We start from the raw sequence: 18,246 nt of genomic DNA, 5'->3' as shown, positions 1-18,246 counted from the left end.
AAGCTGTGCGTCAAACCAGACACTTTATTACAGCAGCAATTTTCCAATGTTGCCATTGGATCTCCTATAAATTGAACGAATACGTGCGTCAGTGACCACAATGTTATTGCTATGTAGTAACATTGACCTCTGTTCAAGGCATTTTCTGATAATTCACATTAATTTGAGTTCGAGAAAATTGCTGCATGCTCACTTTAGTGCCATGTACTGTCCTTCAAATGATGCATGGTTTTATTTTGAAAGCCGGGATGGGAACCCTTTATCATTGTCGTGGTGAGCTTCACTTAGTGTGCTTGTTACATTGGAGACAGTGGAAGAGAAAAGGAGCAAATGTGCGCGGCGGCGGAGAGGGAGGGAGGACAGCGAGTGCGCAAATAGGCAGCCAGGCACATCAGCAGCAGCGGCAGAGCAGCTTCCTGATCCTGATCTCTCGTGTCTTCAGCTGCCAATTCTTCGTGTGCGTCTCTGATTGAGATTCCACTGCCGGCTGAAGTGTCCAGAAACCTCCGCCAATCATCAGCTCCCACCAAACACTTTCTCTGGAGCTCGGTTATTCTTAGCTCGGCTGCGAGAGACTGTCCTTCCGGTCCTTCTCTTATTTATCTCAGTTTCTTGAATATTTAATGGAAAATGGCGATCTGCGCGCAGTCGTACGGTATTTTCTGCCTCTTCACAATCCAAACTATACTTATCATATGCGTCTCCACGCCGACAGCCGGGACGCACCTCTTCCCCCAGCACTACACGTAAGTACCCTGCACGGTTTGGGGGGGGGGGGGGATAAACCGGGGGTGCGGAACTAGGACAGGTGGCCCCGACGAGCCTGTGCACATGCAGCGCCGTTTACCTTGGTGCGAGATGAGCTGCTGTCCCTGATGTTCAAACGCAGACGCAGCTTCCGTCTCGGATGCTGCGTTATGAATTGCATCTTCACACAGCTCATGTTTTGTTGTTGGGCAGTAGCATTTAATAGACAAAGTCTTATTCAATTTGTCAACATGGGAACAGGCTTCGGGGAGCATGCACATGTGCCACGGGCAAACAAGCCACCCAGCGCTAATTTATTTGAACATTCATGTCGATTAAACACGAGTATTATAATATTAGTCGATGTGTTGTTTTGCTGTCACTGCATGAGTGAGAATATTCCATTTAGGCATGATAGTCGTCTTCAGAATCCTCTGGATAGTGCACATGCATCGTCAAAGAGTCATGTCTGTCCCATTGCAGGATACACCCATGTCTTCAACGGGATTGTTTTGTTTCAGAGACTAAATCTGGAAATGTTACAGTAGAAAATCAGACGCACTTGAGGGCAGCATCACAGTGATGCTTTATCCAGGCGACCGCAGGCGCAGAAAGTAGCAGAAGCAACCAGCTGTGGGAAGAGCGAGAAAACTGTTGTTGGACTTTTTCAGCGTGCACTTGTTGGGAAATAGCTTGCAATAATTTTGGAAAATTGAAGCGTAATTTCGGTCTCTTATACGAACAGTATAACGATTTCACCTTGAAGGACACACAAAGGCAACTGAAACGTAATGTTTGCTGCAACAATTTACCACCTGTGCGTCGTGTTTCATAAAAGACCAACAATAATCTTCTCAAAATGGGTCTTTTTTTTTTGGAAGAAACTATTGCCTCATTTAAGATTATATTTCAGATGTTTCTTGAACAATAAACGCTCGTAAAATCAGAGTGCAACAGTTACTCATGTCTGGGGAGTATCGCTTCAAAATGTTGCGTCGCCCTTTTTATAACAATCATGACGTGCTGTTGCGATGTATAGCCTTTAGTAATGATTAGTCAGTCTGGTACACAGAAATGACAGGAATCTAAATGATTCCTCCATGATGCATCCGCCGGATGATCTCTTTAAAATCCAGAGGGCTTTGTTAATTTGGTGGCCAAGGTGACTTTCAAAGGAAAAAAATCAGTTATCCTTTATATGACTGTCGATTGACATTAAACTACAATTAGCTGGATCATTGATTTGATTGCTTGAGCTCTATAAGAGAAAATGACGCAGGTAATTTGTCTTACACTTGGATTACTTTGCAAACAAAAGCACATGAAGGTTTAAATCGGATTTTTTTTAATAGCTTTGATACAATTCCTACTAGTTGTTAGTCATTAAATGCTAAATGTATAATCTTACAGCCAATACAACCCCACATTTTTCTTTAAGTACAGCTGATTTCTCAACAATTTACTGTAAATGGATTTTTGTTATTGTTAAGAAACAATCTCTACTTATTTCCCCTCAAGTCTGTCAGTGTCCTTGTTTAAGCAGATAAAAATGAAATATAATCTATAGGGCTGCTTATACACGTAGTCTGAATTATATGTAGTCACTGCTTGGGATTTATATACTGGGTTTTCGGGAGCCCACATCACTGAGGTATTTGCCAGAATTTGACAGTTAATCGAAGCGTATGGGGAGACATAGACCTGACACACGCACGCACGCACACACACACACACACACACACACACACACACACACACACACACACACACACACACACACACACACACACACACACACACACACACACACACACCAGTTAGAGCTTGTGGGTGTTGGGGGTCCAGCTGAGGAAGTGTGTCCATAAGGAAAGGGCACAATGTCCTCTAGTTCATTTTGGCAGTAACAAGAAAGTGAACATTTCTACACCTTACCACCCTAAAAGTGTTATGCAGTAATTGTATTGAAGTGCTTTTTATGTATGTAATGCAGTGTGTGTGTGTGTTAAAGCAAGAAATTATGCGTGGGGAAGTTATTTCCACTTTTCTAAATTATGTGGGGGAAACCTGCTCTGAAAACTGGAACCTAAATTGATGTTTTCAGTCTTTTAAAAAAATTTTTTTTTTACAAAAGTACGATCTTTTCGTGCCAGGTAAAATATCATCAGCAATTTCCACAAAATGTGAATTCCACACACACAAAAACAGTCCACCTTCCTGCCTAATAGGTATTTGAACATGGCACTTCAAATGATGAGATCCATTGGAGCAGAATGAACACAGTGACTGTATATCTGGCTGACACACACAGGTCTTCCGTCCAAACTCATCTCATCATATTTTCTGCTTTTCCGTAATGTTTAACTAACATAAATCATATTACATGAAAAATACATAAAAAACACAGGCAACAGACTACAAAAAAACTGAGAGCATCAGCCGTCTTTTATGTACTGCGCCAAGAAGACTTCTGTCTTTTAAAGAGATCACAGCCTTCAAGTATCACAGCATTCAATGAGCATTAAGCCTCAGTTGTGCATATAATTCATCAAACAGCTGTGTCCTGATATCTCTGCAGTTGTTACTGAATGGAGAGTTCTCCATATTTCTGACTGAAATATTTTTTCGTTTGATTTACCATCAGTCCAACATAAAACTCCAGTCGTTATGCCATACTTTACATATGTTCATTGTGCCTTTAAATGTTAGTGGGCCATGTTTATGTGATCTGCTGCGATGCAAGTCAGTAGATTATGGTTATCAGTGTTCATGCATACGAATGTTAGATATTATACTTGACGTATAATGTAATTGAATTGTCTTGAAAGCATCAGGAAGGAGGAATGGCAAGGCTGCTGAGCATGTGTGTCTGTCGAGCTAGTAGATGCATATATGCTTTTATCTCTATGAGACAGCATTATCTGAGGTTTGTTATCAAATTATAGTTTAAATTATGTTTTTTTTACTTGACTTGTCAGTAGTCCACCTTTTGCCCAAAAGATATGTCTTGGAATGACGACATGCATCTCAATAGTAATGGTGTTGCTGATAAACAGGTTTGCCAGGCTCATTTAATTTCTTTCCTTGCAGTAACCACTTTTTTTTAATTTTATGTTTACTCATGCAAAATTATGTCATGGAAATTTAAACTGATAACTATCCCACCGTGTCAAATAATGTTTCTGTTAATTAAAATTTAAAAAATAACACGTATCTCATGGCTGCATACAGTTTTCGTTAACTTTGTTAATTTGTTATCCTTCATTAGCACATACGATCTGTGACTCCCTATATCTCCATATTAGAAGTTCTTTGCTATTATTTCTCAAAGATTGTATGATGGTATAAAATTATTGTCCAGCTTTAATTCTATAGCACCTTGGTGAACTGAGCTAGGACTTCCTTTCCCTGTATTGTCATCACATTCACGTTGGTATATTTTGTTTTTGCAGTCTTTTGAATTAAATCAATTATTGCACACAACCCCCAATACTACAATTATGATTGTCAATATTAAATCAAAATTATTCAGAAGATTAAGTGGCTCAGTATTTTGATGCTTAACTTTACCATGATAGCCTATGTGTGTGAATTCAATATATAATAGGGTAGGGCCCAATTCCGCATATACGTGTGTGTGTGTGTGTGTGTGTGTGTGTGTGTGTGTGTGTGTGTGTGTGTGTGTGTGTGTGTGTGTGTGTGTGTGTGTGTGTGTGTGTGTGTGTGTGTGTTTGTGTAGCATGCAGACTAAAGAAGTTGCGTAAGAAGTCTGCCTGGCTCGGGGACAGAGGTATTGTCCCTCACTGTTAGTATCACTGCGTCCTGCTTGGATCTTTTCTCACTGTAAACTTGTTTTCATTTCATATTGAGGTGACCTTTTCATAGTCAGCTACCCAGCGTTCCCCTTCTCCAGTCCTTTTGGAGGCCCTGTTGCTCTCTCTTTATCTTGTCCCCATAAACACAGGCAACGCGCACAATCGCTGGCGTGTTTGCTCTACTGTTACTCTCTTGATGAGGCCCGCTCCGGCTTGATGATTATGGCGAGCGCTGTCACTGCTTGGCAGATTTCTGCAATTTAATAAATCTGTCTTCCCTCTCGTCTTCTGAGCAAATCTGACATTTAAAGATCACATTTGTCTCCGTCATCATATTAAAAGACAAACGACTGTGTTGTGTTGTGCTGTTGATGCTAGTGATTAGCTATCTGCAGGCTGCTGAAAGGAAAAGGTTGGCAGGGAATCAGTGGTTGGCAAGCAAACACGACAGAATTTATTCATCTGATTGCTGAAATCATCTTTCAGCTGTCATAACATTTTTTTAATTTTATTTCTCAGTGAGTTTCTCATTGGCCATACACATGGATTTTTCAGCATGTATCCACATTGGCAGGTGACCCTGCTGCTGTTATATATGATCTAGTAAAAATCTTGATCAATTAAGTCATTTGTTGCTTGCTGTGAGATATACAGTGATGAGCTCCAGCCGTTTGATCTCTTAATTCCAAACTTGGCTCCGTCTAACGGAGATCAGCTCCTGCTTAGGGTGCACTTCTGTCAGACCTGAGCAGTTTTATTGCAGAGCCGCTGATCTCAGCCAAGCCAAGACAGGAACGTTCGCTGTCAGTCCGACCAGATATATGCAAGATGTGATAGGGAGAGAAGGTGCTAAAGACCAACCCAGACATTAGTAGAGCCAGTACAGGGATACTTCCGGATAGGGATCCAGAAAAGGGGAAGAATGTGGTAGTCTGCCAACAGAAACAGAGCTACACATAAATGGGGACAGACTAACTGCTACAGTCTTACAAACACACTCACTCGCATGCACTAACAGAGAAATTCATGCTTTTGTGATGACACGTTCAGGTGATAATGTCAAAGTAAAACAGATTGAAAATGTCTAATTTTATTTTCCAGAATGATTCACTGGGCTGGACGCATTGAAAAGGAGCTGGAAAAGGTTCTGCAGCACGTCACCGGAACTCAGCAGATGAGATTGGTAAGTCGACGTCACACTTACATGCGACGGCCTGCATTTTTCCTGCATTATTAATGAGTAAGATTTCACTGGGGCAGGTTGTACAACATACGTGCTTGTGAGTGTCTGTGAGGCCGTGTCTTTGTATGAGCACTGCAGAAAATGTTGATTACTTAAAGACATTTCATTGCAGTATTAATATGTATTCCCTGAGACTATTTCACACTGAGATAATGGGGTGATTTTCCAAGGTAAATCGGCTTCTTTCTTCAAGAACTTCCTTGAGCCAGCTCTCACTCCTGATACCTGTAGTCTCTGTGAAACCTCAGTATTGACTTTTTAAAAAATTGTTTTTTTTTTTTTTAATCTAAAGTCGTATTAAACAAGGGTTTTAAAACTGAAGATACCCTAAAAATATACATATTTAATAAAAAACAACTTTTGCACCTGTTTTAAGATGCATAACTTTTGAAGTTACAACACTACACGGCTTGTTGAGATGCATGTTGGACACTTTGTGTTGGTTAGTCTGCATCTCTGTATCATCCTTTGCATAACACATGTCTTTCTAGTGGTAGAGCAGATGGTAGGGCGTAGTGTGATTGACACTGTTTCATCATACTACTACTGTTTGCCATGCTTCCTCAGTTTGTAATGCACCCTGGGATAAATGCTTCATTATTGCTGTATGGGTGAGTGTGATTCATTCAGCCGGTATGGTGCCTGTGGCTTTAATGTTCGCAGTAGAGGCAGTTAGTATGATGGCTGTTAGTACGGTGGCGACATTGATGGATCCCAGAGAAGAGGAAGTGAGCTGACAGGGATCATGCTGGTGTAAAGGGTAATGACCATTAGCGGATATCAGGCAGACAGTCAGACTGCTTTTTGATTTTTAGCTCTCATCCAGTGTTGACAAAACATAACAGAGTGTGTTACCCATTTAAGTATTTGCCTTTTGCACTTTGTGCAAATATTTGTTTCAGTTTTCCCGCTGAGCAATGTGAATATCTACACGCCGGTGGACTTCTAAAATAATGTTAAATGTCTCAAGGTGAAAGCATATTGCTGTTGTTTGATAAGGAATATGTGTCTCCAAAGGTTGTCATTTCTCAAGCTATGAAAAACAAAATTGATTTAAGCTTGGTGTAGTTGCACTTTTGAGATAACCCAACGGGTTTTTAAAAAGGTTTCATCAGCCTAAGGGGTTGGACAAATTTTACAACACCCTTGAAGAAGCATTTTATTCTTCAATTTATCTGAAAGGTTAATGCAATCACTAAACTTGGAGAGGGCTGTTTTTGTTTAGGCCAAAAAGTTACAAAATGTCTTCATTACTCCTTTTCATCTACGCTTTCGTCACCTGCTCCAGATGTTATCAGCTCATTAAATGGTCATTACCAGTTTTCATAAGGACCATCGATATGTCTAAAAGGGCCCTCACCTCCTTGTCGGCTCAGCAGACCATTATCAGACATGCATTGAAGACTACCAATGACAGGCGTACTGGACCTTCATCGTCATGCAAATTATGTAAACCCATATTTATTGAAAATAGACCAAAGACAACATATCAATTGTTAAAACTACAAAATTGTATTGTTTTATGAAAAAAATTATGAATTTAGATTTTGAATTTGATGCCATCTGATGCCGAGGGTTAAAATAAGTTACACAAGTTGTTATGTATATATGTCAGGTAAGTTAACTTATGTGCGTAACTTAAAATAAGTCAACACTGGCTTTTGTTTTCACACTGGACTTGAGCAGCAGTCTTCTGGTTGCAAGTCCAATGTTTTAACCACAGAGTGTATATAAAAATAGATGTAGTTTCCGGGTCTGAAATGTAAAGCCGATGCGGAAGGGCCTTAACGTGCAACACCACTAGCGACCCATAGGGCCTGGCTCCAAAAAGTCTCTGGCTCCATAGGCTCCCATTAAACTCATGAAATTTAAATTTAGAAATAAATTTCCACAAGTGTCAGTCAGACCGAGTCAGATCCCCCGCCTGCTCCTCCCCACCTTATCTAATATGGTCACTTCTGGCTCCAAAAAGTAGGATGGCAACGGCTGAAATAGGGAACTCAATGCATCAAAACAACAGTTCCCAAACCAATGGTTTGCTATTTGGTTTGAACCAACCAAACACCCCAACCCGCACCCCAAGTTTGCCCATTGTGAAGCTTAATCCTGGGAGTAATGACAACTGATGATGGCCATGTAAATTATTCTTGGATATATGATACAAAAAAAACACGTGCACTTTAATGATTATTTTCATAGTTTAGGAATTTATCATTTTTTGTATAAATTCATTTGACATTTTATTAAACTTTCTGATTATTTTCTTAAAAAAAAAAAAAAAAAAAAAATATCCCTTTTGTATTTGTTGTATAAAATGTTAGAAAGTAGTGATGGATGTCGATCACGAGTTCCAGGTGGTATTGTCAGCAAAAAGTCGCAAAACCAAACATTTCTACTTAAATTTCACTAAACACATTATGAATTATCAAATCCTCTGAAACGAAAAGCTGGAACTGGAGAATGTTTCATCTTGGTATGGTAAGTGGTTTGTGATGAAGCTTCAGTTGATTGGTGAGAGTAGTTGGTTAGTTGTCTAATTGTAATAATCAGTTAGTTAACTAATTGATTAATCTACCAGTTGTTTCTTCTTCATGATATTTAGAGGAATGCCCTGTATTTTTGGTTTGAATATGTTCTTGTGTCTCTTCAGTGTGTGTGTTATAGAACTGGGACATACTGTATGTAGCTGAATGATCCTGAGCTTAATGTGACCTAAAGCTGAGACGTGATGTTGACATGATGTTAAGTGCTCAGTGGGATTTAAATTCTGTGGATTTAAGCTAATTTACACTGAAAGTGACTGAAGCTTTTTCTGTCGGCCAAACCCAATGAAACCACTGTCCATCCCAGTGATGTCTTATGTTGAGTGCCCATACGGCTGTGTGTGCATGTGTATGTGCTGGTCTGACTGTGTGCACAGACTGGGTGTGAAAGAACATTTATCATTGCCCCAAACAGGAGTTGTCACAGGGTGTGCTAAATGGCCCAGCATGCCTAGAAAAGCCATTTTCTAAATGGATGCCTCTCTCTATACGTGTGTCTGATCGAAATCTTCCCAGGGCTATGCCGGCTGGTAACAAGATTTCCTCCCTCTGCGCCCCCTTCCTCTTCATGCGCAGTTTATTTTCAAAGACAAAAAAATGTAAAGTGTGTGCAAATTATTTTTGAGTTTGTCTTACATGGGCAGAGACAAGAGAACTAAGTTGAATATAATGTGGTCTGTTCAGTCCCCCTCGGTTGAGATTTTATTTTTTCTGACAAGTGAGGTAGTGGGTGAAAGACAGAAAAAGGCTAAAACAGGACAGCGCAGAAAATAGCTGAATACGTTGTGAATTAGTTGACTTTAAAAACAGCTCAGGGATGTGTAGTATTTTGCCGTGTTTAAGTCTGTGCCTAAGTTTCAAGTGTCAAATAAAACTGAAGTTGTTTAAATGCTTAAAAATTGCATTATAGTATACTCTGCCCAGGTTCGGTCAAGATGTTATTCTTGTCTGGGGGAGTGAAAGTAAGATAGAGGGTGAGTGATGTATCGGAGGAGTTGGAAGTTTCGAATGGAAGAGTGTGGAGTGCAGATAGACAAGGAGAGTGGGCGGCTTTTAGAGCGGAGGAGGAGGGTTTTTTAAAAGGAGAAGGAATGAAGAATGGCTTGACAATTGAGATGGATGTTCAGGCGGTTTTGTGTGTATATTTAGAGTCAAACTACTTAAGATGGATGAAATGATAGAGGGGAGGGATGTGAATTGGTAAATTTAAATGTGAGCAGTTGGATGCTGTTTATAGTCCTTATCCTCCTCATTATCCTGTGTGCTGCTGTGTTTGATGTGTTACAGTATGTGGTGATGTGAGGCGGCGGTGGACACTGGCATTGTTTTCATATCCTCAGGCTTATTCAGAACAGTTTTCATAGTTACACGAGCAGTACGCCTACACCCACATACTGTCATTACAGATGGGTTATCAGAGATACAGACAGAGCTGCAGCAGTTCGATTAATCCAATAATCATATTATTTTAATAATCAAAAAATGGTTTGGGTTATTTTCTAGGCAAAAGTGCAGAGGTGTTCCAACTTCTCAAAGGAGAAGATGTGGATACTTCTTTCGACTGTAGCTTGGTCAAAAAAGACAAACAATGTTTCCTGACAACTGAAATATTCTCACTCCTTTTAGGAGATTTTAAAGACAAAAAAATATGAATTAACTGAGATATTAATTGTAAGATTAATTGATAAAGCAAATCATTTAATTTCAGATATTACTACATTCATATTTTGACACAAGGTGGACGCACATGTTCACTATACTTACTGTAGCTTTAATATCACTCTATGCATGCAGAAAAATGCTTCCATAGCAGTGGTAGAAGAAGAACTCACATCTTTTTGACTAAGGGAAAGCAAATCTTTAGTAAAATTATTGTCAGCAAGATTTACTTCAAGCATCAAAAGTAAAACTACTCTTCTTGCTGCAGACTGGCCTCTTTGGCTCATATGTTACATTTGTTAATATTGATACGATAAATTGGTTTAGCTGGTCAGGGTAGAGCTAACTAATGATTTAATGCCGTCTCTGTGGTTAGGTAGGGATTGAGCCCCCTCTAGTAGGTCACTCGATAAATCTGAGGGGTCATAAGATGATTAATGAGGACCATACACGGTTAGTCTTTTTTTTTTTTTTTTAAACCTCTCTTTTTTTGCTTTTTTGTGAAATATTAGATACATATTTGACGTCTTTTAGCCTCAAACAGTAATTTTAAAGAAACATTATAGGGTGAAATCAGTCTTTGGTGGACCTTATCAACAACACAGACATCTGAAACATAACAAGGCAACTACAGACCCAACTCGACACTGCTCTAAAAAGTTGTAAACCTGTGGTTGATTGTTTAACATACATATTTTATTTATCATTTGCTTTTTATTTAAAATGTTTTATCTGTAAAGTAAGCTGTAAATAAAGCTGTTAAAAAAATGTAGTCATGCAAAAACCAGAATGTTTTCCTCTGAAATGTGCAGTTATACCAAACTTCAAAAACACACACATGCACAGAGTGTCAGGCCAATTTTCACAGCTTCAGTTCAGCAAGCATCTTAAATGGCGATGCTGTGCAACATATGTTGAAATCTCTCACTTCCAATGAAATTGAAATTCATTTCAATAAGACGAGTCTAATCAGCATGAATAATTTAGGCTGGTGCATATGAGTGCTCCCGGAGCCCTCGGTTCAGCCGGGCACTTTACAGCTCTGCACTCCGAGGATCTGTCTGCTCCGCCTCCACACCCTCTCCTCTTGCTGTTTGCTGTTGTTAATTACTGGAAACCTGAGAATGGCATCTAGATCAATATACCCATATGTGGATGCAGGCAGAAAGACAGAGTGAGAATTAAAGGATTTGGGGGGGGGGGATTCACTCAGTTTTCATGTGTTTTTTTTTACCTGACCAAGAAGGTTTTTTTCCCTTTTTCCTTCACTTTTGCCCTTCACTCTGTTTGTGTCTTTGTGCTGTGGGGTTAACACTACATCAGTCAGCCCGCTGACCACATGCTGGCTGCAGGTTTATCTCAGTTCAACACAGACTTTCTTGCCTCCGGGACTGCCAGTGCGCATGCGCATGCTCTTGACTGTGTGTGCAGTAAGTCATCTTCTTTGTTGTTAACATTGCTGAAGCCTCCGGTTTGATCAGCACAGGTATGTTTTCGTTACATGAGAGAGATTTTATACTGAACACGGTTTCAAAAATTTCTCTGACTTCTCTAAACCTTTCCAGAAAAAGAAGGTTGCTCACAGCCAAGACAGCCGGCCCCACCAAACAGATATCTCTATAAAGTGCACTGGTGGATTTACTCAGATTCGCTGACGACAGAAATTTCCAATAATCTGTCTCAAATGCCCAGTGCTCTGCTAGACATCACCCCTGCTCTCGCACCACCCAACCCCTTTCCTGGTTTTCTAAAGCTGATGTCAGCTTCAACCCCACCCCGCACCCCCTCCGTCTGCTGATCCATCAGTAGACGATCATGTGAGGGCTGATCAATGTCATTAGTTCTTTAATTTAATAGCTCCTTTAGTCAGTAGAAGAGAAAGAAGGGTTGAAGGTCCTCCTCCCAACGTGAGCAGTTACCTTTAAAGGAGAGAGAAAGAGAGAGCATCCAGGCCTCCTCTCAGTTCTCCTTCCACCCTCCCCCTCCATCTTCTGGCCTGGACCTTATACAACAGCTACTCGTTATCTGGTTGTGTGAAACATCACAGGCTATTTCTGCAAGATAGCTTACTGTCTGGCTCTTGTTTTCCCTCTCTAGTCTTAAGTATGCCTGAGTCATTGCGTAACACATATCAGCGCACAGCACGGTTTGCTCTTTGTAAGGTCTTTATTTATGTAAAATCGATAATTTATAAGTTACAGCTATTTTAGCTGTTCTACAAAAGAAGTTATACTTATGTGGTCCTGTCAGTTGGTTTAAAACGTTTCACCGCAACAGATGAACAGGAACAGAAACAGTAACATTAAGCTGTATTGTTTATTTCTAATTTACTTATGACTGCAATTCTTTTTCTGAAAATGCGCGTCTTTTTTCCTTCAAGATCCACTGATGTCATCAACTTAACAATTTGATATTATGTTTGCTGGAAATCATTGATAAACCACTCTAGGAGCAGAACGACACTAAACATACTTTACGACAGATTAAGGTTTATCAAACGATGTAATTACTGGCTCAAGAAATATAAATTCATGATTGCATCTGGGTAGAGTAGAGTTTTGGTTGTGATACAAAAAAAGTTTTTTGTAAGAAAATCTATAGATGTTTTTCTACACCAATAGTTTTTTTATTTGATAAATATTCAGCATTCTCAAAAGTTATACAAGAACGTTGCTTGTGTGAAAACTGAAAAATTTTGGTTAATTATAAACCATCATCCAAACAAAAAAGGAAACTATCATCAAAGGGCAGCACGGTGGTGCAGTGGTTAGCATTGTCGCCTCAGCAAAAAGGTTCTAGGTTCGAATCCAGTCCTGGGCCTTTCTGTGCAGGAGTTTGCATGTTCTCCCTGTGCTTGCGTGGGCTCTCTCCGGGTTCTCCGGCTTCCTCCCATCATCCAAAAACATGCACCTCAGGTCAGGTTACCTGGCGCCGCGCTAGTGGCAGCCTGCTGCAGCATCTCCCCCCCTGAGAGTCCCTCCTGCTGTAGCGAAGAAATTTCCCCTCGGGCATTAATAGAGTACTATATAAAAAAAATAAGTAAGCAAAATCATGTATTTCAGTGCTTAGTGGGTTGGGAAATGTTGGTTCAATTTAATTTATACTGCACCTAATCATAACACACGTTATTTCAGGGCACCTAACATAGTAAAGACCTTACAACAGAACCTTACAACATTAGAGGAAGCCACATTTCAGCAATTCCCACGTGAGCGACAGCTGGGAGGAAAAAAAAACCTTTGACAGAGCCAGGGTTAGAGGTGGTTGGTCATCTGCCCCGACCGGTTCAGGTAGAGGGAAGATAAAACATGATCCAGAAAGTCCATTTGGAGTAAAATATGAGTCTGTTTGAAAGCTTATATCCAAAACACTGAGCAAAATGAAAATGGGGAATGAGGGATTTGCTCTGGACATCTTGCCATTTTTAGGGATATTATCTTCTTTGTGACAATTGCAAACTAAACAGTAGAAATACCTTTTTTTTTCCCTGTCAGTGTTGACACACCTACAGTGTCAATGGAATAGAAATGTCAAATCAACGAGGGGTCTGCAGTTTTTTTACACTGTGCCAAATTCAGCTTGAGTGTGGTTTAATGGAGATGCCTTGGTAGGAACCAGAATAGTACTGAGGTTAAGTTGCTCTAATCATGATACAGTGATACTGGAATAAATCGTGCACCCTCATTGATCTACAGAGCTATCCATTTGTTGTTGTTGTTGTTACTGTCCTTTTTTAAAACATTTGGTTAAATCCCTATTCAAACATCCCATTAGCTGTCACCAAAAGTAAGGTGTCATCAGGGTTACACATCAGTGTTGTGATAGCTTAGATATGGTCTGCAAACCACTCTTTATTTTGTTTTGCCCGTGTAGCCCACGTTCTTCTGTTTGTCTGCCGACTCTAGCACTAAAAGTGTATTTACCCGTGAACAAAAGCAAAATAAAACACACAACAAAGTAACTGTGGACATTAGAGGCACATAAAACCAGTAGTCGGCTGAACGTTAAGCAGTGCGAGAGTTGGTCAGCACCATTACTCCCAGCTTCAGACTCCCCTGGGCTGACAGGAGAACGGAAGGGCACACAAACACAGTATTTATTTTTCTTCCTTTTTATTGGTTTTCTGACACTGGGGAAGGTTACAAGGATTCCTCAGCTCCCCGGCTTGATGGCCTGGCACTGGTTGACGGTGTTTATATAAATGAAAAATACATATATCTGCAGAGTGCAGCCCTGCATGCAGATATCCCAGGGTTAGTGTTTGGAGGAATTACTTGAAATTGCTTCGCAATAAAAATGTGACCATTTAGAAAAAGTAGAACCAGATTATACAGAGCCAATGCCCTGTCTCCAGTTTCACATTCTGTTTTTTTTTTTTTTTTTGGAAGCCATCACCGGCTGCTGATATTTTCTCCAATATGCTGAAGAGTTTTAAAAACCTTCAGAATTGTAATGAATATACCTTGAACGGAAAACAAATAGTTAATTTTTATAATGACTTGTAATTTTACAAGCAGCTGGCTTGTCAGTTCCTGGATATCTCTGCCTCCAAACAAAAGTTGTTTTTTTTTACCTGTTTCAGGTTTTACTGATCAGTTGTAGATTAAAGCCAGCTGACTGAAATCAATACTGCAGGTTTTAAAGACAGAGTGCTACAAGGTGCATGTTGTGTCTTTACGTCTTCTCTGGTCACGTACATCTCACAGTATATCGCTGTGTGTGCGGCCAGTGCAGTGCATTTCCTGTATAGAGCTGTAAAAGTCCATTGAGGAGAAAACGGAGTCTTTAGTGTCGGCACAGAACTAACAGGGATGGTTACAGTGTCTGAGTCTCGCCGACATCCACTGGTACATTTGGGGGACTGTTTTGTGTAACTAATTGTTGTTTGAGGAATTCAAGGAAAACAAAAAGCCAATGCATTCATGCTACTAGTGGCTTTTTAGGGAGAAAAGAAGGCCTCACTTGTTTAAAAAAAGGAAGACAATATAGCATTATGTGTCAAAATGGGATTAGGGGTGTGCTAAAGCTCCTGCCCTGTCAGAGAAAGATGCTTTATTTTGCAGACGCTGCAAATCTTTTCTCCTTGCCTCCGTTTGCGGAGTGTGTGTTCACATGCTTGTGTAATTTTGAGTTGTCTTCTGTTTGATGTTTCAGAGAGTGCATGACGTGTCTTTGGTGCTATCTGTGCTTGACAGAGAGAAACAACTGGGTACAGTTCCCTGAGTGGGTTGCAGTGGTAATGTAGAGTGGCGTGATGCCCTAGAAAATTCCAGGTATGAAGTGCCTTATTCATTCCACTGCAGAGGGAGTACTCCTGTATGTGTGAAGTGTGACATTTGTTTTTTCCACTGAGCAAAATATATTTCTGTGTTTTTAAAGGTGTTTGCACGTGAGAGACTTTTCGGTGCGCTGAGGTTTTGTCCTCATCTTTTCTTCCTCCTGGCACTTGTCTCTGATTGATTGGTCACAGTTCTAAATAACTTTAATTGGCTTGCCTCAGCGGTAGGTGATTCTCAAAGGCAGAACTACTGTGGAAGTCCCTGAAAAGTGTTTTAATTTTCGATCATGTAGGTAGTAAGGACTCTACTGCCATCTGAGAGGGGTCTTCAGAAGTGCTAACTACAACATTTTAATTCTATAGATTGTAGTGTCTTCTTCCTTGTTCTCCTTCTCTCTCTGGAAAAGCTGGAAGTGAAGCTCCCCCTCCCTCCACAATCAATCCACCCCCTTCTTTGGCTTCGAGCTGGACTCACTCTCATCTCTGCCTTTGGCCCTTTTCCCAGGGCTCTGTTGTTTGATGGGATTTGTGCTCCGCCACTACAATTGCTGCATTACACACACACTCATGATGTGCATGTGTGCTTGCACATACCATATTTACAACAACATACAGTAGGGCTGGATGTTAAGGACAAAATCAAACATCACAATATGTTTGACAAAATAACTTAATGTAAAGCACAGTGACAGTATTGCAGCAATGACTATTGGTGCTTTCACAAAATATTTACACACAGATGTTTGATAAATAATCAAGAGTAATGTGGTTATATTGACTAAGTGGAGAAAAGGAATTATTCGAACAGCTACATAAGTGTTATACGATCAAAAAATTACATAATTTTACTGTAATACAGTCTCATATCACGATATTGACATAATGTCGATATATTGCCCAGCCCTACAAACAATATACCAACCGTACCACCCACAATTTACATTTATATACTAATAATTCGTAAATAAAAATATGTCTTGGAGACAAGTAAACGCCTCCTCCTAAATTACAATTTTGGTCATGATGGATTGCTTTTAATATTATATTAAAGTTCCAAAATGTTTCTTTTTGCCACAGTAATAAAAAGAAAGATTGTAGCCTTGCTTAGGGGTATTAGTAATAATTATTTTCATTATGGATTAATTTGTTGATAATCTTCTCAATTCATCGATCAGAAAATCAGAAAAGTCCAAGATGCAGCTTAAAATGTCTTGTTCTGTCCTGACCAACAGTCCACAAGCAAAACATATTCAGTTTATTATCACGGAGGACTAAAGGAACTAAAACAAATATTCACATTTAAGAAGCTGGAATGAGAGAATCTTTGCTTTTTTTTCATAAAAAAAAGAAAAAAGAAAGACTCAAAACTCCTGATAGATTACCAAAATAGTACACGATTAGTTTTCTTTCCATCAAATTATTGGTTAAACATTGACGCTCTAGTCTTGGTTAGATGTTAGTGAGTGGAACACAAGACAGGATGTGTTTTTTGAGATATATTAAAACTGTAATCTTTGTCTATCCTTATAATATAATATCCTGAACCTAACCACAGGCTGGACTCTGGATGTGAAACCTCATCTGTGGTGACATAGTCCTGACAAAACAAATTAGTCACATATAATTTGAAATTCAAGGAGACAAACACGCACTTCTACAAACACAAAAAGCTTGAACATTAAGAAATAGTTTTAACTGCCACATCGCTTAAACTGCTTGCACTGACTCTGTCACACCTCTGCTCTTTCATAGTCATCATCATTATAAAAGCAAACAGGGACGTGTCAGCCGAGTGTTGCCATTGTTTGACCATCAAAACTTGTGGTCCTGAAAGACTCCCATAAATGCAGGCAAGTGTAAAATTATTGATGAAGCTCAGAGCAGGATGTAGTAAAATGCCTCACATTAGACTGACTAGAAACAAAGAGAACATCATTACTTCTCTGTTTGTGTTATTTCACAGTAAAATTGAAAGATAATGAGAAACATTTCCATTTCCCCGACCAATATTACAGTTTACTCTTTCAACCTAAAACTGTTTAGCACTTGTATACTCATCAAACCGTTGAGCAACTCTCTGCAATTCAGGACGTTGTTATTTCTGCTGTGTTTTGTGACATTTAATACCTTCAATTTCAAATAGGTTGATAAGGTAATATAAAACCAAGTGACATGATTCTATGCTTACATCACTGTGTAAAACATTGGTTGGCTCTGTACAGACCCAGGCCCAGACGTCTCGTCTGACAGCTTCCACAGTAAACTGACATCTTAAGTGTTGGCCTATTAATAATTCTGCTTCTCTTTTTGCTATTGTCCATTGTTTCAGTTATATGTGACTTCAATTAAATCACCATCAACTCTGTAGTTATGATCACCCAGCATGCATTTGTAAATGACACAGTCACTTTAATTGAATTCAAACTAAATGCCTTGTGTGATTCAACTGATTTATAATCACATTGATAACCGCGTCGGTGTAACTTTGAAGGCTCTAGAACTTTGGGTCATGTCAAAATTTATCATCAAAGTACAACAAATACCTGATTAAGGTCACTGACTACTAAGACTTTAATCAGTCAAATATGTTTCGTACGTGACAGTTAAAATTTCATCCTGACTGTTACTGCTTTAAAGCTGCAGCATCTGCTTTACATAGGTATTGTGTGTGTAAGCCAGCAGTCTGTTTTTGCCTACAGGCAGCTTAGCTCCCATTGTCATGTGGATGGTATGTGAAGGAATGTTTGGTGATGCACACGAGTTAAATCCTGAAGAGTGCAATGGATTTACTACTCACCGACACAGTAAAGTCGAGTTATTGTTGGTGTTTAGGTGCCATACGGTGTGATATTTGTGGATTCCTTCCTGTTTGGTTTTACTCATGTGGCTACACAAGTGGTCTCTCGAGTTTTTGGAGTGATGATTACAACACATGTACAAGCGTGTACGACCGTGTATGTATGT

The 18,246-nt window shown here is 39.6% G+C and overlaps 1 protein-coding gene across 4 annotated transcripts in view; it reads left to right on the top strand.

Annotated features, from left to right (window-relative positions):
* The first annotated feature begins 330 nt into the window (after positions 1-330).
* cacna2d2a (calcium channel, voltage-dependent, alpha 2/delta subunit 2a) overlaps positions 331-18,246 on the top strand; it is a 142,961-nt gene continuing 125,045 nt past the window's right edge. For all 4 annotated transcript variants that reach the window (XM_069690787.1, XM_069690786.1, XM_069690789.1 and 1 more), the window contains exons 1-2: positions 331-746; positions 5,661-5,742. In XM_069690787.1, the coding sequence (XP_069546888.1) occupies positions 631-746; positions 5,661-5,742 (198 nt within the window). In that variant the 5' untranslated portion in view covers positions 331-630. The remainder of the gene's footprint in view (positions 747-5,660; positions 5,743-18,246) is intronic.

Source organism: Brachyistius frenatus, unplaced genomic scaffold (genome assembly GCF_029030835.1).
Source record: "Brachyistius frenatus isolate BFR_SWC_R1_liver_20210118 unplaced genomic scaffold, ASM2903083v1 Contig_10, whole genome shotgun sequence".
NCBI classification, from domain to species: domain Eukaryota; kingdom Metazoa; phylum Chordata; class Actinopteri; family Embiotocidae; genus Brachyistius; species Brachyistius frenatus.
This window is presented reverse-complemented; position numbering and strand designations above follow the sequence as displayed.